The 23843-nt window shown below is 35.0% G+C and overlaps 1 protein-coding gene across 2 annotated transcripts in view; it reads right to left on the bottom strand.

The window, feature by feature from the left end:
- Positions 1-23843, bottom strand: part of IRAG1 (inositol 1,4,5-triphosphate receptor associated 1) — a 110238-nt gene that overhangs the window by 15140 nt on the left and 71255 nt on the right. For both annotated transcript variants that reach the window (XM_061462921.1, XM_061462922.1), the window contains 10 exons: positions 20686-20872; positions 15949-16049; positions 13014-13084; positions 10404-10577; positions 9388-9465; positions 8913-8962; positions 8424-8465; positions 6730-7317; positions 4541-4619; positions 1703-1823 (listed from right to left, as the gene is read on the bottom strand). In XM_061462921.1, coding sequence (XP_061318905.1) covers positions 1703-1823; positions 4541-4619; positions 6730-7317; positions 8424-8465; positions 8913-8962; positions 9388-9465; positions 10404-10577; positions 13014-13084; positions 15949-16049; positions 20686-20754 — 1373 coding nt within the window. In that variant the 5' untranslated portion in view covers positions 20755-20872. The remainder of the gene's footprint in view (positions 1-1702; positions 1824-4540; positions 4620-6729; positions 7318-8423; positions 8466-8912; positions 8963-9387; positions 9466-10403; positions 10578-13013; positions 13085-15948; positions 16050-20685; positions 20873-23843) is intronic.

Genomic DNA, 23843 nt, shown 5'->3' with positions numbered 1-23843 from the left:
CAAGGATGTCGTGTGGGACAGTATCAAATACTTTGCACAAGTCCAGGTAGATGACATCAACTGCCTTGTCCCTATCCATCGCTTCTGTAGCCCCATCACAGAAGGCAACCAAATTGGTCAGGCATGATTTCCCCTTAGTGAAGCCATGCTGGCTGTCACCAAGCACCTTGTTGTTTTTCATGTGCCTCAGCATGGTTTCCAGGAGAGTTTGCTCCATGATCCTGCCAGGCACAGAGGTGAGACTGACTGGTCTGTAGTTTCCTGGGTCTTTCATTTCCCCTTCTTGAAAATAGGGGTTATATTTCCTTCTTTCTAATTGCCAGGAACTTCACCTGACTGCCATGATTTTTCAAATATGATGGACAGTTCATTAAATTAAGTTTAAATTAAAGTACTACTGTAATATTCATTGCATCATTAATCCCAAATATAGAAATCAATGCATCTGGCACCACTGAGCAGCAGATTTTTTTCATTGTGTAGGATGACAAAACTTAGAGAAGTGAGTAGAAGAAAGGAGTCCATTATGTTCCATGTGTTGGAAAACCATTCTGTGCCTAAAGTATTATTATTCATATTACTTACTGTTATTCTAGGAGGAAGCCTACTAGGAGTAATAGTCCTAGAAGAAAGTTTGAGCATCTGCATGCGTCATATAACATAGCACAGAATGGTAAAATTAATGTCTTGATTTTTACCGAGAATGGTCTGAGAAATTTGCTTAAAGAATGAAAAGTAATGTGTGTATTTATTCAAAAGGTTAAGCTAACTGATTAAAGAATATTGCCTGAAAAACAGAAGATCTGTGTATTATCTGATCCTCAAAGCCAGCAGCATTTACCTATTTTTTACTAAGCTATGAAATTGTTTTTCTTTTCAGCATTTAATTACAATGAAGCAAGGGTCTGTTAGAACTTCTTCACCTCACACATCCATTGATACAACAGTTCCTTCACAACAAATGCTAAATATTTATTCCAACTGCACAGAGAACACTTACTGACTGCTTCAAATGATTAAAAGCCTCTGGTGTTTATAGTATAAAAATATATGGGTGAATTTAGGAATAGTTTTGGCCAGATATGTTTGGAATTGTTATAATAATTAATAAACAAACAAAAAAAGCTTATTTCTTTTACTTCTCTCAAAGAAAAGGTTTATGCGAAAATATGGAAGAAGCTTAGCTTTATTCTAATGCAATACAAATTAAAATATAGTCAGTGTCTTGCACAGCAAAAGATCAAGGAATTTGCAAAATAAACTCAAATTCCCCCCAAAACTGTCACTTGCAGAAAAAAATGCAGAATTCTTCCCTGCCCAAATTTTACCATTGAAAAGCATTATCTAACCTGATTATTTTTCTGGGGAAAAGAAAAGTAACATTTTCAACATGAATTTGTATCTGCAGCAGCAATCCTGAAAAACAGGAGTGGACAGACCAGTGGAAGAAATCTGTACAAAAATGTAGCATGCAAGTTAGGTTTCAGACCTTTTATACAGACCTTACAAATTAATTTTAAAAGTTGGCCAGTTACTGAAACTTCGTGCATTCCCCAAATTTTTCTGAAAAATCTGTGTTGCACATTTTCAGTTGCTACTTATGTGGATCCCATATGAATGGAACTCCACAAAGGGTGTTCGCTGGAAACCATTAGTGTGCCTTCCCCCACATGATGTCTTTCTACTTCTAATGAGCTTTTACCTTGCCGGAAGTGATTTGTGCACTCGTAGTTTTCGCAGCAATACATCAGGAATGCTGGGCATGACATCAGAGCTATTCTTTGTCTCTTCCTCTTCAGTGGGGGAAGGAAGAGGTGAAGGGCCTAAAGACATTGTCGGACAAAAACCTTTTTATGATATTTGAAAAGTCATTAATAGGCAGCATCTCAGAGCCAAATAAGACGTTTTAGCCTCTGTCATTTTAAAGTCAACGAGCCTTTCACCCCAGCTGTACTGGGAGCAAAGTGACAAGAAAAGGTTCATTCTTTCATGCAGAATGATAGTTTCTTTATTGTGTATGGTGATACATCACTCGCCTTTACTCCCTGTCTTACTTTCAAGCACTGGCAACAAAAGTTATCAGTACAATTGTCACTCTTTATGAAGAAAGACTGAAGTAATAAGTACCCTGACAGTTTCTAATGCACTGAAAAATAATTATTTTATTAATATTTTTCCTAGAATTCAAATGGAACCCAAATTCCATTACTGGAACATCTAACCTAACATTTTGCATTTGTGTTTTACCAGTACAGTGACATAATTTCTGGAATATTTTAGATTAGATTTTTTTAATAGAGTACTGTAATTTTCTAAGGCTTTAAACGCTACCTGCAAAGATGAAGCCTAGTACTATACTACAGATTTTTGTGCATGGTTTATGATGATGAGTCTACAACATGTATTTGTTTGCAGTACATGTTCACTGAAACATCACATAAAGTTTATAATTACATTCTCTACTTCTGTCACTTCCAGAAGGACCAAGATACAGCTAATACTTTTTTTTTTAATTCATGTGACTTAATTTTTTTTTCATTTTATTTAATTTCATTTATAGTAACTCCTTACATTCTTCTATCTTGCCAGAACTTAGTGAAGGACTCTTCTACAGGAAAGTCAGGTTTCTCAGTCTGAATCTCAGACTTGGGAAGATATCTTTGTATAACTGTTTTGATGTTTGGCATAACACAAAGACTCTTAAATTTGCAAAACAAATTGTGTGACAAAGTTCAAGTTTTGTAAAGGTGGAAAGTATTCAAATGAAAACCAGAAAAGGAGATTCTTTCTAGCTGCATTTTAGTTCCATGCATAAAAAAATCAGTATTTACCTAAGAATAGTCATGAATGTCCCTATAAAAAAAGCCAGCTTGACGCCATAATGTCTCCACATATATCTGTCTTAATATATCCCACTTTCCCACTTATCTAAACTTCTGTAGATGCAAAGTTGTGTTTACTCAGATGATCACAATAACTTGGCATTGAGAGCAAAACATGATGGAGCCAGTATATTTGATTCATAATATAATAATGAAGTATCTGGCTATTTCCTATTGTTTAAGCAAAATTACTACTCCAGTTAAAAATTACAAGGTATTTTTTATGACAAAGTAAGTAAGTCTCCCTAACAAATGAACTAAGGATTTGACCCCACACTTGATTTCCCTACCAAGGACAAGGAGTTGACTCTTAATGTTCTGGCTATCATTTAGATAAGTTACTAGAGTTTTAAAAAACTTGTAAGGCTCATGAGATCTTGGTTGAAAAGCTGGATAAAATAAAGCTTAGCTTTTCATAACAGTTTCCCCAAAAGTTTCAAATCTGCCAAAATCATTTAATAGGCTGGTAAAGTGGCAACTGTTTTACATTTAAACACAGCCTGCTGAATAATTGCTGGGAAACAATAAATTAGCATAGTGACAGGAATAATACTACCATACTTAAGAATTCAAAGATTACTAAAGACAGGAAGAAGACAAGAAGCCTCTTTTATTTCATTCAGACTCATGATGAGTCTGTTTCCAGAGATAACATGAAATGTAATTTCTCTGCCATCTTGCGTGACAGAAACTCTAAGGCCTTATGAAACAGTCCCAAATCATATCTATGAATTAGCAAAATGAACAGTATTAGGAAAAATGGAAATTTTCTTAGGAAAGCTCCTTTCACTTTCTCCATTTCACTTAATGTGTCCTTAGAAACACTCTGAATGAGTTCTGACTTAACTACTTCCAAGAAAACATACAGGTTTGGTTTAAATATTTTCAACTGATCACTCAGAGCTACTGCTATTTGGTTCTTCCAGTTGTTGAATTGTCCTCAGGATTATATCCTTGCTCTTTATTTCTATTCTGAATATTTTTAGATGCAGCATACAGGCATCAAGTCTCATTTGCTTGTGTTAGATTTGAAAAAAAAAATTATGTAGAGGTTTTAGCCTTTTATTAAAAATTGTACTAATCAAGCTAAAAAAACCCTCTAGCCGCACTTATTGCAATGCATATTTTTGCAATCCTTCAATCACTTTCATGTCTCCTCTCTGGCCTTACTCTTGCCTATCCACATTGATGTAGAGCTGTGGACCACAAGTGGACATGCCATTTCAATATTTGCCACACATATAGTAGAATAATAAAGCAGAATAAAGCATTCCATCTCTTATTAATACTTTCAAGGATCAAATTCCCCCTTATAGCCAGAATATCTTGCAGAGGTCACATACATTGAATCCATCACTGCTGAAACGTTCTTCAGAATGTGGCTGAAATTTGAGACAGTCTTTCATCTAGTAAGTACAACCTAGACTCTGTTCCAGGCATGCATCTTTTAATTTGGTTGTAATAATACCTACAGTATCTTCTTGCCTCAGATCATCAAGAAATTTAGGTATTTCTACTGCTAGGCCCCTTCTTCATGGCTGCTTCATTACACAATTATTGCAACTGAAGAAAAGTGGGGTTTTTTTTCCCTTCCATATTAGTCAGTTATAAAAATCAGTGTATAACAGACACTCATTCCGGCTTTTATGATACTGCACCTTTCTCTTGTTCAGCGGCTTCGCTAAGTTCAGGGAGTTTGAGTCCAACTAAATTTTGATTTCTCATCAAAATATGCTCCTGTTAAGAAAAACAGTAACATTTTTAAGTAACTTTAATAGAAAGCTCTATTTAAAGATCCCTGCCATGTGGACACTAACATTTATTTGAGTTAATAAACAGAATGGAGATATTTATATTGTTATAGTCACATGCTACACTGCATGGACACATGTACATTCACAAACATAACATCTTAAATAGTACATATTTCAAATTTCATACATGCGTCGCTTAGAAAAATTCCTGTCATGCAGACAGAGATGTGCAGCAGGTGCTTCTTACTCAAAGAGGTTTTGGTAAATGAGAGTTTTAGTAAATAACAGCAAAAAAAGCAGTTTTGGATATAGCTACAGCAATAATTAAGTATTCCAGAAAAGAGAGAGAATGCTACAGCTGAAAGCTAATACTTCACTGTTACTGTACCCTGCTTCCCTTCCTTACAGGTAAGGAAGACTGTACTCATCTTCTGATTTTCTACCTTAATATTCTCAAATATGTCTAAAATACACATGCACCTGCTTTTGCTAGGTAGGCAATTCCTACCAAAGACAGAGGTCAAATCTCACCTAACCAGAATCATGTATCATGTATTATTTTTCTGATTCTAAATATTACTTGTGCTTAACACCTCCTAGGACTTCCAAAATCATATGGCTCAAGTGTCTCTATAATCAAGAATTCCAGTACACATATGCTAAGAAGTGTGCAATATAAACAGGAAAACATGAATAACTAAGCTACCATTTCCAAGCAATACACTAGGAACAAATTAACCAAAGTACAGAATTTGAGGTCCTCACCTGTTAGCCTTATGTTCATCTTAAAGTATTAACTACCGGAAGTCAAAGAAAATAGTCTTATTAGGTTGTAAAGTAGAGTAAGCACTATTTTCTTTATTTCCTTTCAAAGTAATTTTTGCTATACGCATGGTGGTTACTTTATGATGGTGGGCTATCATTTCATTTTGGCTTCTTTTCAATACACTGATTAATTATTAGGGTTTAATTCTTAATTTTAATCAATCATTTAGACATTTTTTTAACAATAGATTACTTTATAGATTTTGCAGTCCAAGTCTACCCTTCAAGAAGCTGATGCATTTGCATGATGTAAGGTTTTACAACCCTGGACACTGGGACACTTTCTGAGAATGTTCAACAAGCAAAAAATCATACCAAAACAATTTCCTGTCCCCTGAGACTTGCATGCAATGCTATTGCAAAAGCTAGTATTCTTGAAATACAGGACTACTGCCCTTAGAAGGGAGAATACCAACCAATAAAGGACTTGAAACCACTCAGCTGAAAATTTGGATTTTTAAAATCCAAAGAAAGTTTACAAATAGTTTATGATATGCAGAGACTTCGTAAGCACATAAACAAGAGTATAGTAACTGTCTACAAACTTCAGTTAAAGATTTCTGTTCATACACAGGTCTCACCCCACACGCAAAGAAATCTGTCAATTACTCAATATACTGTGGGAGCCTGTGAATTTGAGGACAATTCTGAAGAAGCAGAAAAAGCATATTACAGAGAAGCAAAGGAAGTAAAAGAGCATGAGCGACACTTTTAAAAAGAATGTTGTTACATCCTAAGGAAGGAAAAATTCTTTCGATCTAAAATACTTTCGAAATCAAAATAGATCACTTTAGTCCCAAGTACATTTTACAAATGTCATGATTGTTAATCAACTATTTCCTGTTTATAGGTCATGTGGATGGTGCAAATATGAGATGTATTGTGGTTTAGGCTCACCTTTCTGTCACAATGAAAGCAATTACTACTTTATTGACACCAATACGATATTTTTTTAATTCCTGGGGGCCAAAACCTGCATATGGAAGAGCATATGCACATTCATATACGTGCATATTGAAAATACAACAGTGCAGTTGATGCATATTTAAAGACAACTAAGAAATGGAACAATTCCATGGAATTTAGCTACAGGTTACAATTTATTAAAGGTGCAAATGATACAATTCTGTATTAATTCTCCTGAAACTGTTTCACATTATATTACTGTATGTTTCATGCAATGATAAACATAATGCTAAGCAAATGAAAAGTTTAGTAAAATAGGAAAATAAGTTTAAAACAGGATATGACTGATGACTGGGACTCACCTCTCTGAGCTTTGTCAATTTCTGCATTCGAACTGGTTGAACTTGGATTTGAAGGTCTTTGAATGCTTTTAACTGATTGCTGGATTTGTTACCAACAACAAAGCTTTTATCTTCCTCAGATGGTAATTTTAAAGGTGTTTTATCTTTCTGTCCAGGCTCCAAGCTATCCCATGATACAGCCCGTAGTAGAGGAGGACGAGGTCCACACAGTTTAAATTCTGGTTTAAATGAAACTTTATGGTCCCTCATTTCTTGAACAGGAATTTTGAGCTTTGAGTCTATATTTCCTGATGTTGGTAGATGGGTTCTTAGAGGAACATCATTTTCTTTTGATTTCTTGAGGAACGATTTTCCAAGTTCATTTTCACAAACATTCATGTAAGCATTAAGAGACATTCTGCCACCATCACCACATGAAGGGGAGCATTTAGGTAAAGTATCCATGTGTTTACGTGGATCGAAGTTTTCTTTTTGTTCTGAGAGCTTCTCTTTGGAGTTTTCAAAACCAGCAGAACGAGGAACCAACCTTCCCTGAGAAATCTTTCTTTGATCATTCTGCCTTCGATCAACTAGTCCTTTTGCAGCGTTCTGAAAGCAGAGGGACACACAGAAAACAGAGCAACAAGTGCAGATTTCTCTTTTCTCTGCCCAAGGATAGAATTTCACTGTAAAAAGCCATTACTTTTTCAGTGACATTTGCTTTTAAACATATGCTGCTGATGAGAGAAATAATTTTTAAAATGCACTTGACAGAACACTGAATTGGGAATCCCTTTTCTGAGCTTTAGAGAGAATGTCATCCTACCCTAGAGTCCATTACAGCAATATATCAATCTTCATATAGACAAGTCTCTCATCATCTTAATGTAAGGTTGTCTGAGCACATGCCTTTAAGGCTATATCTTATAGCTCTGTTACTTTCCTTTGATTGTTTTCCATTATTTCCTTACCTCCCAAAGGGAAAAAAAGCATGGACTTCTATACTATTGTAATTTCTCTCTTTGTGTGCAGTACCACAGATTATAATTTGGCTGCAATCTCCACAGGACAGCTGGCAAAAGAATGTTTGCCTATACCTTGGCTACTTTGGTACAGAATCTGTATTTTGCCTACGGGCACCTGTGAGCAATTTAAGGCAACCAACATAAAACCTAACTGTGGTCTCTGCCCTGGATATGTTGCTACTCTCCCATCCTTTATAGTTACTGCTCCAAAATTCTGCTGCCACACTATATTTTGTATTACCTAACCCACTCACAGCAACATCTTTTTAAAGTGCCATTTGATATTACTTAAAACATGCATATAAAATGCTTCACCAGTAGTTATGCAGAGCAGTAACATCCCATCAGAGGTACAGAGCATTAGCTACAGTAACCTCTTCCACTGAATCAAAAGAAGAGGATGCCTGTCCAAAACACCAGCGTAAACCGAAGTAGCTACAATAGGTACTTTAAACTTACTTGTAAAATTACTTAGTATATTGATTTTAATAGAGCTAAAGCAAAGTGCATGATAGGATGTAAAGGCTTACTTAAGTCCACTGTCCTCTGCTACATTTTCAGGTGCAAACGAACGGCATAATTTTTCTTTTCACCCAGCAAACAGTCTTTTAGCCTTCTTAGTCACATAAATAAATCATATATGTCAAGACAAACAGGTGAATTTTGTTCAAAACAATGTGAAACACTTACCTCTACCGTTTGCCTGTCATCCTCTTTCACAGTTCTGTTATTCTAGCAAAAAAAGAAAGAAAAAACTTGCCTTACAAGGTTATCTTTCACATCTATGCTGTAAATGTTAGATATAGATATTAATAGATTAACTTTGAATTTTTTAACTTTTACACTTGTCGCATTTATTTATGAAGTATTTATTTATTTATGATGTCATTTTAGTGATTTTTTTTTTTTTCCATGGATTAGGGCTATATTGGATCTTTTTTCATTTTCTACAGTTAAAAGATCTCTATGATCCTTCTGTGCTTATTACCTCATGGATTTTTGTCTTTAGAATAAACATTTACTAGTCCCTCACTCTGCAGAAAAAAAAAACATATTAGTAATACAGTCTTGTTATATAAAATGGTATTCAAACCATCCCATTTTCCTCAGGGACAAGTATAGTGTAATGTAGTACTGTAATAACCCGGTTACTGTACAGACTATTCAGCTCTTTCTTACCTGCCCTGGACATACTGACTCGACACTAGTGGTTGTGCATCCATCAGACCCTATAGAGACAAACACATAATTAGGGCACATCCTAATTTGCCCCAAATTTTTACTACTACAGCATTATTGAACACATAGATATACAGATCCACATCATATATTAAGAAAAAATTTAAATGTGGAAAATATTCAAAAGGGGGGAAAAATATCTAAAAGATAGTAAGTGAAAGAACATTAAAGCTTCTCAAAACTCCATTACTGAAAAGAATTAAAAACCAGAACATGTAATCTAGCAGCACCACAGAAGTAAAAATATAATACAATTAAGCATTTATGTAAAAATATATATGTGGGCATTCATGAGCTTTGCCATATTCAGGAGGAGATCCTTGAATCTACTGATTTTGACTTCCCAAGGAATATTTAAAAATACATTTTTTCTGAGCTTTTAAGTTAAAGTTTGAGCCTGCGTAGATCATTTTACCTGATGGAACTGGAAGAGTGAGAGAGTTGCTCCGAGATGCTACTGGTGAAACTTTAGGACTAAGTGTAGGGGAAACTGCTTCATTAAAACAAAAACAAAAACAAAACAAGGTAATTTTACTTTCCAAGTTTCTAGGTTTTGAATTTTCAAAATTCAGCTAAGATTAAAACATGAATCGCATCGTCGTCAGTCATGTGTTTGTCCAGAACCTGACAAGTCATTTTAATTGAGATTCTGTTGGTATACAGAATCCTTATTCTCCTCACTTTTCTGACTGAAGTTCTGCAGAGAAGTACACACAAGAGAAGGATTCACAAGAAAAAAGAAAAAGCAAAATTTAGTTTGAAGTATATTTCTTTCTTTTTTTTTTTCCCCCTCCAGAAAGTGCCAAGTGATTTTAAGACAGAACTTTATTTTGAAATAGTATTTCAAAGCTAAATTAAAGTCCTACTCCATGATAAAATGGCATTTCCTCCTAGTTTTCAAGCACTTCATATGAGGGGGAAAATAATTTTGATTGACATTCTAGAACAAAATATTTTCTTCTGCTGTTTTGAAAGGAGGATCTGATCCATTTAGTTTAGTTTATAAATATGCTCAGAACAAAAGTCTGTGTAATTATGTCTGGGAAAGTTTTTTTCAGCAGTATAAATCTTGCCATTTAAATATAATTTTATATGCAATAAGAACTTTAGGATGAAAATCTTCACAAACAAAAACTTGTGACCATTTTTCACATTTCAACAGAAATATTGCATGTGTTCCCATTACAGTGTCTGCAGTGTGTCATTTGGGCATTTAAAAACTTTACACGGTCTTCCACTGTTACATCTGAATATAGAGATTGGCCAGTTCTATTTTATATGGAATTGTGAGGAGGGGCAGAGGGATTTTGACCTTAAAATCAGCAAAGCGTATGTACACAAGTAGCAGTGTATGTATTACAGATGCTTGTTTCTGCCTTTGAGGATCTCTAAAGTAGAATGTGAAATCTTGTTTTCAGAACCTGCACCTACCTGTGGGTGACTCAGGAAGGCTGCTTCTTGACTTTCTGCCTCTGCGCATGAGAAACCTCTCACTCACTTTCTTTGCTTCTTCTAGTAATTCAAGGTTCTTCTTTTTGTCTTCCTCTGATATTTTTACATCAGGTAACTGATCATTTACCAGGTCAATCACATGACCGCTGTTGTCTGGTTTGAAATATCAAAATAAAAACATTGTGATACATTGTGGCATTTTGACTAACAACTATGAAACAAATCTACATGCCTTTGAGCTTGCATTTCACAAGAATTAATGTCTGCTCATTTCTAATATTTTTATATTCTCAAGTTTAGAGCAAGTCCTCAAAAACCACTGATAACTCACAAAGATTAAGTCACTGTGACCAAAGATGCTCTGATATGTGAAACTGGCTTCTCTGGCCAAACTAATAAAGTTTTTCTGATTTATCAGTAAAAGTGCATAATATTCATCTGAGCTAGCAGTCACAGCATTTCTGCCAGAGACCCAGTTTTTGCATGGATTTTGTTTGTCACTTTTTAAGGCTGAGGTCCTACAAACTCACTTTGCAACTAGTTTTAACATAGAGGTGATGGCATCAAATAATCTATAAAATCAAGTGAAGAGTTTGAAAGTATAAAAATTTTATTCTATGCAGATAGAAGAGCTTTTCACACAGATGCAAGAAGCAACAGTAATGTTGCATCTGGCAAAGCTGCAGGCAGAAGTTGAATAGCTAAATCATGAGAATTGTAAAGCTATCTCAAAAGCTAATCAATCTTTACCATGTGGGGGACATGCAAGAATTTTCCAAAGGAATTGCACATCCCATTAGAATATCCAGTGGTTAAAGATTTTTAAAGGTTACTTTTCCTCATGCCTACTTATGTTGATAATTTAGGTATGTGACCCAGGAGAATACATGGACTACAAACTGAAAGCCACTACCTTACACTTAGACCATTAGATTAATACATTATTTTCTGAACAACTTTTATTTAGTTGTAAAAAGAACTCACTAATTTCTGGCTTCCAAATTGGTTGAAAACACTAAATTAGAACACCGATTTTTACAATTCTCCAGACTACGATTAAGCAAAGGGTTTTCAGGGTCTGATAAACTCTACAGATGAACAAGCTTGTTGGATCTGCTACAATTGATAAATAGATGACCAAAAGTCTGCTCAATCCATTTCAGGCCACTGACACACGCTAGCATCAACAAGAGACTGCAAGTCAGATGTTTATTCTCAGGTAACTATGAGAAAATCCGTGAACTGTATGAGCGAATCAATGACTGTATTGTGTTAAGAGTTATCTGATATTAATAACAACTTGATCACATTAACAACAGCTTTGTGAAAAAAAGAAAGATCAGTTGTGACTGAGTCTGCACAGTGAAATGCCTCTATTAGGGAGGAGGGAATTTCTAACACTGTTTCGCAATAAGAACTTACTAAAGAACAGCTTGGGTGAGGGGATGGGAAGTCATCAGGTAATACAAGAAAAATATTTTTTTGATTTGACAAGATCGATTACAGAACAATCAGTCCTCAGAAAACTAAGAATATAAGTAAGCAGCAAAAAGTCAAGGGGTTTTGTTTTGGAGACAGGAGGTTGCTTCTCATTTCCATGAATTTATTCAAATTTCAAGGCTGTCAAAAAGTATGCCCATACACAGGATATTCTTAAAGCAATCTATTGTTAATGAAATATCTGTCTTCTTTTTACTAAGTGATAATGGCTCAGATCAGATTAATTGCTGGGAGAAAGTAACATTGTTGGAAAGATAAAAAGAATTTTAAAAATTTATTTTGTATTTCTGATTTCCCCTTCAGTCCATCATGTATTGGTAGGACCTCTCATAACCTTACTCCTTCATCCTTTATATGTGATAAACATTCCATCAACTCTGTTCAACTTCTACTTTACATTCAATACATAGATGGAGACAAGTAACACTCCAAATGCAAACATACCAAGACTAAGAACTAATGGGAGCTCTGCCACTCACTTAACAGGATAAGCATTTATCTCAGTTTGTAGTACGCACAAATCTGCATCCACATTAGTCCCTTTGAAGAACAATTTACTCCACAGGTAGCTACCAGAAAACTAATAAAACTAAATACTTAGTAAGAGATTAATTAGAAAGTGAAGAATTGAAGAAAATATTTCCCTGGATAGCCTGATTTCATTTGAAGTTAAATCCAAACTATATAACTGGAGACATAACTGTCTTTTAAGGTCCTTGCTAATAAAATTCCAGTTGTTCAAAAATAACAAAACCAGTATTATTAAACAGTATTTTGCATACAACAAGAATTTTAAGCACGTAGATCTCCAGCCTTCTAAAATTGTTAAGGTAACACACTAACCTAACAACTTCATGAAACTAACAATATGCGTATTTCCCTGGTTCTGTCTGCAGTAAATTCACTATAGATCATAAACTCATTATCACAACTCAACATGCTAGCAGTATTCCCTCCCTGTGTATGCATTACAGTCAGTATGCACAGGAAAAAGGCTGTAGCCAATACAGTCAGACTCTATATTTAGGCCTTTTTTTGCACATCACGTTTTCTGAGAAAACATCCTAGCTTAAATGAATTACTTCTTACCAACAGAAGTCAATGAACTTGTTGCATTCCTAGTGGCACGGTTAGAATGTCTCCTATGAGGACTACGAGACCTAGAGAGAAAAATGAACAAACAAAATTATGAGAGTATGCCACCAAAACCCATTCTACTTCTCTATAAAAAGAAAGCACTTTTCTTTGATTAAAAAATATTAAAACTAAAAGAATTTATTGTAATTCCTCTCATATCCAAACAACTGGAAAATGGAGGAAGATTGCAGAAAGAAGGAAAATTATAGAACTTGCTTTCACAAATGAGTTCTGATAAACTCATACACTACAAAATTTTGATTTCTCAAAAAACCTACATTTCTTTAGTTCATTATTATTACTTAAAATTCATGTAAATATGGTACATTGGAAAAAAAAAAGGCTTTGTAAATTTTTAGTGCTTCCTAAACTAAGTGTTATGACTGCAAGAATTTCTTTTGCTCCCACACTGGCAATCCTATATAGCAATATAGGAACTTTCTAGATTGAAAACCAGGTGAAGGTCTCAAATGACTGCAGAAATTTAAATGCTGATCCAGAAAATAATGCTGCTTTTAAATGGCTGCATTGTAACTCTCACTCTTAAATAATCTTGAGATTTTGTGTAGTGCACTTTAAAAATAAAAGGAAATTATAATACAGATTTATGATCAATACTTTCTGATCAATTTTCCCCCATATTTTAAGTCTAATTGCAGGTCAATAATTCAAGAATGCCAGTCAGGAAGTATGCTTTATCAGAAGACTAAAAATAACCTTAAAGCAACTCAAAATTTAATTGAAGTTTTAAACTTCAAACAGAATTATTATTTCCATTCAACAGCTTACTTTCACATATGCTTAATCTCAGGGTGGTATTCTTGCCCTGTCTGCCTGAACAGGCTCAAATATGTGCTTTAAAAATTACTGTACTATAATACTCAAGCTAGACATTTGTCTAGCAGTCTAGCTCAGAAACATTATCTTCTTAAATCCTCAGCTGATACTAGTTTTCCTTCACACGATCAGGAATGTGGTCCTATCCCAGTTTCCAGGTGCTGCAGAAGGTTTTTTGCAGCTTCACTAAAACAGTGAGGAGGACTGAACAGATACAAGGGAGGAAGGGAAAGAAGAGAGCTGGAAAAGAAGCCTACAGTTGTTGCACCTGTTTTTTAGGTAGGAAGAAAAAAAAAATAGTCTAGTAATTCATTTTCCAGTGTTTTTAATTCAGGACTTTAAAAGAAGTGAGCAAGGTCCTTAACTGGCTTTAGAAGAAAAAATTAGAAAATGCTGGCTAATAATACCATGGTACTCTAATATCTCAGAATATTATCCTATGAAACAAAGTTAACCAGCAATGGCAGTCTACATTCAAAGCCAGGCTGGATGGAGTTCTCGTCAACTTGATCTAGTTGAAGATATCCCGGCTCATTGCAGGGGCATTAGACTGGATGGACTTTGAAGGTCCCTTCAAACCAAAGTATTCTATGGTTCTATGATAATATATAATAACAGTAGCTTCACCAGCATTACCTTAAGTTATATAAAACAGTATGTGTTCTAAGTCAATACCAAGATAATATCCACAAGACTGACTGGAAGGTAAATTTATTCCGAAAGATATATGTAATATGCTAAACCTGTCAAAAGAAGAAGATTTTCAGCAGTTCATAAAACTGTAAAATGCCAAGTATAAAAAATGAAATACTTGCAAAAACTGTTAGTAAAAATTGCACCTTACGATCATAAGCCTTCCTTAGAAATTTTCTGCCCTCAAAAATAAGCCTTATTATACAAACTGTAATACATTGCAAGCTTATCTTTTGCCAAAATCATTCCTTCTTCATTAAAACAAACTTCAGTTGATCATGCAAACAGATTGTTTTTAGGAATAACAAAGCAAACAGCAGTTTGTTGCTGCATTTTTCTTTCAATAGACAAAAAAAAATTCAACAGATAGCAAATATTATTGCTACAATGTCTATTTTTCAGTATGATACTAAAAATATTGTCATAGAATGGTAATACAACTAGTTCCTTAATCCAAGAAGGAACCAGAAAACACAGACTCTGTATGTAAAATACACTCATTTGTGAGAGCCAACACTGATGGCTGACCACACCTTGAGGAACTTAACATCTTCGGTACTTAAAAAACAGTAGATTTTTTAAGTCTTATAATGATTAATTGCCTAAATCTCCATAAGTCTACAAAGATCTTATTGGTTCAGTGGAAATGTTTATATGAGTAAAGGCAGCACTACTGGTGTACCTACATAATTAGTAGACCAGAATTAGGATTTAGCTACTGAACTGAAAAATTTCCACAGTGGGGAATACTTCAGGAAACATAAAAATGCTCAGTTGTACTTTTTTTGGTCCCAGTTGCTCACTGACTGGATCTAAGTAAAGGTTCAAATGGACAGAAGGACAGTATTGCTCATTACCACACACAGAACAAGAGGAATCAAACTGTCAGTCATCCCTGTAGTAGGTGTAGTATTGTAGCACACATGCACACCACTGTATTCTACAAAAGGATTTGACCAAACAATTTTCCCCTCATCAGGCTATATTCTATTTGCTAGCAAGAGGATGGACTTCAAAAGTTACAGCTTTTGGTCCAAATTACACAAAATTTTAATTTAAATTTTTGCTTTAGTTTCAAATTATGCTATTCTGAAAGACAGGACAGTACATGTAAATTGAAAGTATACTGAGTCAGGGTGGCAGGCTTCGTATTATATGAAACTCTAGTCTTTTAGTATCAGTAACATTCCTGCTCCTTCTCCCTTTCCTGCATCAAAAAAAAAAATCATCAAAATGCAAAGACAATATGATAAAATTACAAATAGAGATACAGTGATAATGTTTTATTAGAATATACACTTCAAAGAATATTTTAGCATGCAAGTCATGCATAGCTCAGTAATGTATTACACAGTACCTGTTAACCAGATTTTTATCAATTTCCATGTCTGGTGCTACAGCATTCTCTGGAAGAACAATAGAAGGTGTACTGCACACTGTCCCTTCAACAATAGTGTCCTGGATGGTTTGTGACAAATACAAAAATGCAGTTAAAGAGAAATTTTAAATACATAGTAAAAAAATATTACTTGTACTGCATGTGCTACATTCAGATTCACAAAAAAAAAAAAAAAAAAATCAACCTGCACTGCTGAAAGGCTACAGAAGCAATCTGGTGTTTACAGTTAATCAAGAAGTTGAAAAACGATTCACATAAAATCATGCAGAGAGGGCAGGTACCTGTTATAAGCTGCAATTTTTATTTTAGGGTGCAATCATGAGATAAGTAGAACATATCATAGTACTGAGAGCATTTATAGCTGGAGGGAAAGATTCCCAAAAGTGCCAGGGGACTGCCATCAATCAACTTGTAAACTTTACAGAATAACTTCTAAATTCTTCAATACTAATTGCTCCTGGTACGGAATTGTATATACAAGTATTTTATTTTATTTAATTATTTAAATCTCCGGGTTTTTTGAACTAGCATCCCAAAGTTTTATAAGAAATTTTTACTTCAGTGGGCATTGGATTAGATTACAGAACAGAACATTTTCAGTTGGAAGAACCCACCATGATCATCTAGTCCAAACTTCCTGATCCCTTCAGGGCTAACCAAATGTTAAAGTACAGTATTAAGGGCTTTGTTCAAATGCCTCTTAAACACTGACAGGCCTGGGGCATGAACTACTCAAGGAAGTGATGCTTCTGATTTTCTAAAACAGCATGTTTGCTATCCATGACAAAAAGCCAATTACCTTCAACTGTTAATTTTGTTTTTATTGATAGAACATTTGCTGTTCTATTTTGCTTACTCCTTTTAAGGATGTTTACCTACTAGAAGTTGACACAAGTGTAATGAATTCAGAAGAGCATTTATTTTAGTAATATTAAGTAGGCAGGTAATAAAGCTGTTATAAGCACTACTTTAGGCATTTACAGAATGAAGCATATAAAATGGCTCACAGTTTCAGAGGTTAACATTTTAGAACAGAGAAAATTAAATAATTTCAGTTATTTGAAACAAAAACTATCAAGGAATATTTCAGTCAACTACTGTCATGTGGAGAATTTAGCATAGTCATAAGGTTTGTCATAATGAACAAGTAGCCAAAACTAGAAACTGAAATGGTATTACATACATAAAAGAAAGTTAATGATTATGTGACTGCTAATATATATCAGATACAATAGAACTCCTTTCACCATCGCGACCAGTGCTGCATTTTATTCTTGTTAAAATAATTTTCTGATAACACTGAAGAACTAGAGAAGCATTTTGAAAGTGGTATAATATTAAAGTATATAACATAACCCTTTTTCCTCTCAAAGACAATAAAATATGCTTTGCTTGGACAGCTCCACACTTCTATGCTCATAATTCTCATATGACATTCCTTGGCAAGTCCAGATTACCAGTCACAAGAGAGAACAATCGGAAATATGCCAAGAAAACAATAACAAGATTAAACTTTAAGGAAAATATCCTTGCAATACTGGAAATGTTAGAATGTAAAAGCATGATATGTGATTCAAGTTCACAGCTGACATTGTATGATAATAGTTTGAAAGCAATCTTTAGTAATATTATTGAAAATGTTACTAAGTAACAATGTATTTTGCCTAACAGTCAATGACAAAAATTCAGGTGACTGCCCGGCTTGCAGGGCAAAGCAGCTGAGTACACACGCATATTGTTGATACTAATCTCATGACTATCAACAAGCAAAAGCTTTTGAATGATGTAACATTAGCTTTAAAGCCACCCAAGTCCATTTTAGGACTCTAAAGCCAGCCTATTAAAAAGAACAAAAAACAAACAAAAAAACCCCAAGAAAATTGCTGTAGCCAAGGCTAGTTCAGGTCAGGTAGAATACATTATTAACCTTGGTCAACAGCTACAGCAGCTCAGCTTCTAGGTGAAGACACATGCCTCCCACTGTCCAGACCTACCATGCATTTTGTATAGGAGAGGGGCAGGAAGAGCTAGAGCATGAAGCTCTTTGCAGGGCCAGCTGGTTTGAATCAAAAGACAACTTTATACTCTGAAGAGTACTCAGATTACTATACGCAGATCTTGGAGGAGAAGCTTTAACAGGAAGCTTAAGCTGTCTCACAGCTTAGAGTTGTACATCTACACAAAGATGATACAGAAGTTTTCCATCACCCTCCCATTGATTGCCTGCTACCAAGTTTTTGCTTCCTTTTTGTCCCAATCCCCTGCTTCCAAAAAAATGTAGGGTAAAACTGACTCTACCTCTATCACTTAGGTGTAAACTGATCGACATGCTCTACAAGGATGATCATGTGGCATCTAGTCTATCAGGGAGGCTTTTGCGGGGCTGAAGATGGCAAAAGCAGTATGGCTCATAGAAGATCCAAGAGGCTCAGGGATACACAGGGTGGATAGGATCTACAGACATTCCAGCTATTAAGCTCTGCCAAGCCCTCATTAAGCATACATGAAATGCATTTATGCATTTTTAGGTGTTTCATAATCCATCCAAATTTGGCTGGATTTGAACAGTAATAGTGGAAAAAAAGATAAATCTCTGCTGAAAGAGCTACCCTGCCAGGCCAGTCAGATGAGAAAGCTTTCCTGTAACACCACCTCAGTTCTTTAAAGCACTGAGGAAAAAAAATTAAGATAATAATAACAAGAAAACCCTCTGCCAGCTGGCCAAATTCTGAGAAATTAATTAAAGGTCCCAACTGAATTTCAGAACAAATTTGGTCTGAAACAGGCACTTATTTGAAAGGCCTCAGAAAAGTTATGTATCAGAAAGCAGTCTTTTACATGAGATGGGGTTTTAAATAATTTTAATTTTAGATCTTCCCATCATGTAAAAGATATTTGAACAAGAAACTACATGTGATGTAAGGTTCATTTTCTTTTTCTCAGAACTGTTTTGTGAATGTGTGTGCATTTGTGCATGCAGGGAAAAGGTGGGGAAGTATCTCCTGAAATAGAATGAGGAAATTGTTAGACACCAGACACCACTTTAGATAAGATGAGATTCCAGACTTGGAAAGTTTTGTTTAATTCAGAAAACAAGTTCACCAATTGTGTGTGCCCTGTAATGACCTCTCCTTGCTTGCAAGTCCTTATCACACAATGATAAGCTATTTTCCTTATTATATAGTCATGCTGTACAACTTGGACTGCATCAAGACCCAAGAGTGATAAAATGTATGAACGAGATGGAGTTCTTCACAGCATTGACTAGTTGTGATCCTTAAGTAGGCTCATGAACAGTGTGTTGGTTAAAATCCTTTCACTGTTACTTTGTGCCTAAAAATGCCAATTTATCTAAAAATAAGCATTTTGCACAGTTAACTGATTCATGAACTATCACATTATCATAGTTCATTTAAGACCTATCTCTCAAAGGCTTGCATAATGTATTTTTATATGTGTATATATATATTAGATTAGGTGGTTGGAATTTTTCATGTCTCCCATTTGACAAGCACACTCAGCCTTAGATTCACTGATGTCTGCTAGCCTTTCATATTTTTTTCTCTTTGGGTATATCTGTCCCAGCAAGTCTTTTCTACTAAAATACTCTTCACATGGGTGAGTTAAAAAAAAAGGGAGGGAAAGGGAAAAAAAATCTTAAAATCTTCTTGACCTAATATATGTTCTCAGCTAATAGTCTAATTAACTTGCATGTATCTGGGGTGTTTATCTGAAGCCAGGAAACTAATACTCAGCACAATGCGCAGTTTAGATGGAATGCATGACAAATCAGTGTAGGGCTTGCTGCTGACAATGTTTTCCAACAATGTTAAAGTAGCGGATGTTTTCACCTAAAATGTAGAATATAGTGTCCTCAGTAACAGTCACACATTTTGAATTGAGGATGTGCCAGATTATAAATCCTTTCTTTCTTTATACCAGTATGCATTAAACAGGATGATCTGTACAACCAGTGATGTTGTAATTACAGTAAGATTCTTTATTTCACCTAATCTCACTTTATTAGAACATGAAATTACTTTTTAGCAGCAGTGTGAATTATTCAAAATGAAGAATGATACTGTTTTATTGATTTTTTAAAAATTTACCTGCAAATAAAACATGTAAAAACATGTAAATGCCACAAATTTTAGTAGCAAAATCTGGGGAGCACCCACCTGCTCTCTGTGTAGTTCCAGTATATGCTCAGCTACTGCTGTGGCAAATAAAGCACAGAGAAAGACTAGAAACCAAAAAGCAGATACCTATCTTTCATACACACATGAATTGCATAGCATCTTCTAAATCTGTAAAGGCAACACTAGATGTTTCAAGACTACTGTGAAGTATAAGTTCTTTTCTCAGAGGCATCAGTTTTCTGTAATAGCATCACAGTGGACATTTTTGGACAGCTTTCACATATAACTGGTTCAGAACAGCCAGCCACATAAGTCTCTAGATCAAGTTGATAAACAAATGCTTGAGCAACTTCAGTTCACATTCCTCAATCTATAAAATATTTGAAGACTTCTAAGAATATCAACTGAAAGGTCATTCATAGCTTCATCAATTAATCAAAACACAGCAATACATAGCAATGATTACATTTTATTTTATGCACTCCTAAATACACACAGAGGTTTCAACCTCAGGTTTCCAAGAACTGTCAGAAAACACCTTTGTAAGAATGCTTACTTTGGCTGGAGGAGAAATGTTGTGTTGTGCCTCTTCTGATTGTCCCTTGTCTTCAGGTAAGGTTGGCATGGTGGGCAGTGTGAAGCACGTGGAACTGCAAGGTGGACTAACAGGAAAATGCACTGCTGAGAATATTTGGTTCCAGTTAGCCTGAAGGCGTTAGTGCTGAGGCCTCGTGATCTGCAGGCTGTGTGAGATGCCAAAAAAAAACCAAAATCTGTTTAAAACTCTATATTCACTGAGATCACTTACAATAACAAACAGTATTGAAGTTTAAAATTAAAAATGCTATCTTGTGGTTTATTAGCTAAAGGTTCCAAGGTCAAGTATAACTGAGTAACAACATTCAAAATGGATAACCTTCCATTTTGAAACTATTTCCATCTCTTTCCTCTATTTACAGATTATTCTTTTTTTTTGGCTACTATGACTGTTTTGCCTGTGATCAAACTACCTCTAAAAATCCTTTAAGAGGGAAATAGCATCCCAGATACGTGTAAGATGCCTTTTAATAACCAGCAAAGTCCTAATGCGACAGAGCATGAGCTCAGATATCAAAGAAAGGAGTAAAACTGGAAACCCAGATGGTGGCACTCTTCCTTTAAGCAAGCTCAAGGCCTAAGTGAATTGTACAAAGACTTGGTGTGCATCTGCACAAGACAATGCTGCGCCAGATATTTCAGAGGCAAAAACGCTGTAATGCCCAAATAAAAAAAATAAAAAAATAATAAAAAAATCGCTGCCCACTATCTGAGAGGATTCTTGTTATTATTCTCTATGGGAGCTACTGCCTTCACAAGGATATTGTTAGCATTAAAGCCTGTACAGTAATCTGAGACGAGAAATTTTAAGTACTAATCCTTATAGCTACAGTTTTATGTATTACAAGACTTACTATGACACCTACCGGCTAGTTAAGGAACAGCTCCCATAATCGACTCCGGTAGTGCCTACAGATGACAGACAACGCGGTTAAGAGAGACAACCTGGTGCCCAGTTTTTGTCTAGACTACTAAAAGCTAACTATATTCCCTTTACAGTTAATTCACAGCTGTGTACAGAATGGAGCTATACATTCAAACAATAACATAACAACTTTAATAGTATGCCAAAGAGTTCAACTTCCAAAACATTTTATCTTCTCCCAAATCTGGATTACTAATCTCATCTTGATTCTTTTACTTTTCTGGAAATCAAGATAGATGGAACAAGGAGGTTAAGATGAAGAGACAATTTGATGTTCAAGGCACTCAGCAGCATTAACCTTCTAGAGTTTTCCTTTCGATTTCAGGAAAGGGCAAAGAAATATAATCAGAATGTATTCAGGAACATGTCAGTTTATTGAAACTGACAAAACTGTCAAAATACTTATACTGATTTAAAAACAAATAAAACAACACCAACAAAAAAGAAAAAAACCCATTCACAGGAAATACTAAAACAGCCTCAGTAGTGACAAGTTCTTCACCTCAGCTTTCACACAAAAAACTGGGTGGTGTAAAACCTGCAGAATTCATGAAAACTTTGGACTACAGAAGCAGCAAAGACCCATGCTTTTATTAGATTTATTTCACATTATATTAGAAACTGAATTTTCCCTTTTACTAGAAGAGGAATACAGGGCCACCTCACATGAAATTCAATGTAGAACTATTTGACTGTAAAAATAATCTCTACACAAGTATTAGTGTGTTCAGGAAAAAAATTGTTTAATTGAAGTTCTTTGATACAGACTGTGGAAAAGATCTAGCATATAAGACATCATTCTGAAGATCAGAACATATACTTAGTCTTAAACAGTGAGCATAATCTTTTTCAGAGCAGTATATGCTGTAGGGACAGCGTGTTTCAAGCTTTTGTAGACATTTTGAACCAGTTACAGATGAATTTCTAGCTCTACTGCAGTAAGTGGAAGATCATGTTTGTATCATGATTTTACCCACCTCAATAATAAGAGTACAGGAAGCTTTATATAAATAAAAAGATTTTAAAATGTTTTTAAGGTGAAATATCTTTAAAGGCCCTAATATGATGGAAAACAGACATTACCTGTATTTTAATAAACCCATGGAGATGAGGCAGATAGCAGTAGCATTAAACATCTATGTGTTTCCACAGTTAAGTACTTTTGTATCAAACAACAATCACCAACTATTAACAACACATGAAGATGAGATAGAAGCAAGGTAGCTAAAAGGAGTTATATGGACTTGATTTTCATCTCTGTAACAAAATTGTGGCATTCTACATGCTTTTTGAGTTTGCAAGAACTTAAATTAAAACAAAAACAAAAAAGGGAAGATAGAAATTTGGCTGTTCATCTAATCCCTCTTAGTGTTTGCCTTATGAAATTATAAGGGTTCTGACAATCTTAACGAATGCTGGGCCTGAAAAATCAGGATTATTTCAAGTCATGACCAACAAGTGTATGCAGTCCTGTGTGGAGCTGTATAAGCTATTGCATCAAGGTAGTTTATTCCTAGTCTTTGCTGAGTTCCTAGTACATACTAAACTTAGGACAAAAAAAAAAAGAAACAAAAAAAAAAGAAACAAGAAAGAGCTATTAAGCCCATCATGTTTCAGGTCATTTTTCACATTTCAAAAGCAAACCAAAAAAACTTTAAAAGAAAAAGAAAATAATCAGCAGTCTTGTCTAAGAATAGAAAGGGACAAAACCCAAGCTATGTTGTCTTAGAGATGCAGCACAGAAAGTACAGCCAAGGGAGAACGGAGGGTAGAAAGATGAATTTACGCCACCTTAACAAGCCCCAGATTTGGAGTGGATGGAGTTCAGTCCATCTGTGACACAATTAGAACCTTTCTCTGATTTCCTTACAGAGCTATCTTGCAACTAGGAAAAAGCTCCTAGTGGAGCTTTGTGGTGCTGATCAGTAGGAAAATTTCTTCTGACTTTCCATTTTTCCCTAACATCTCTCCAGATAACCCCAGTGCTGAGGACTCTACTGGAGCAGCGAAAAGGCCGCATACAGTTATTCATATTCTGAGGCTTCTTAAAACACATTCTGTCTTTGCACATGCTGACTGCACTGCTGCAGTCCTCTATGGTGCCAAAGCAAGGGTTAGTACTTACTGGTATCTCAACACAATATAAAAGGGCATTGCTCTATTCATAAGCTATATGATTTATAACTCCTGAA

Source organism: Pezoporus flaviventris, unplaced genomic scaffold, assembly GCF_033815535.1.
Source record: "Pezoporus flaviventris isolate CSIRO_AGI_PZ_B2104156 unplaced genomic scaffold, CSIRO_AGI_Pfla_v1 ptg000036l, whole genome shotgun sequence".
Lineage (NCBI taxonomy): Eukaryota > Metazoa > Chordata > Aves > Psittaciformes > Psittacidae > Pezoporus > Pezoporus flaviventris.
This window is presented reverse-complemented; position numbering and strand designations above follow the sequence as displayed.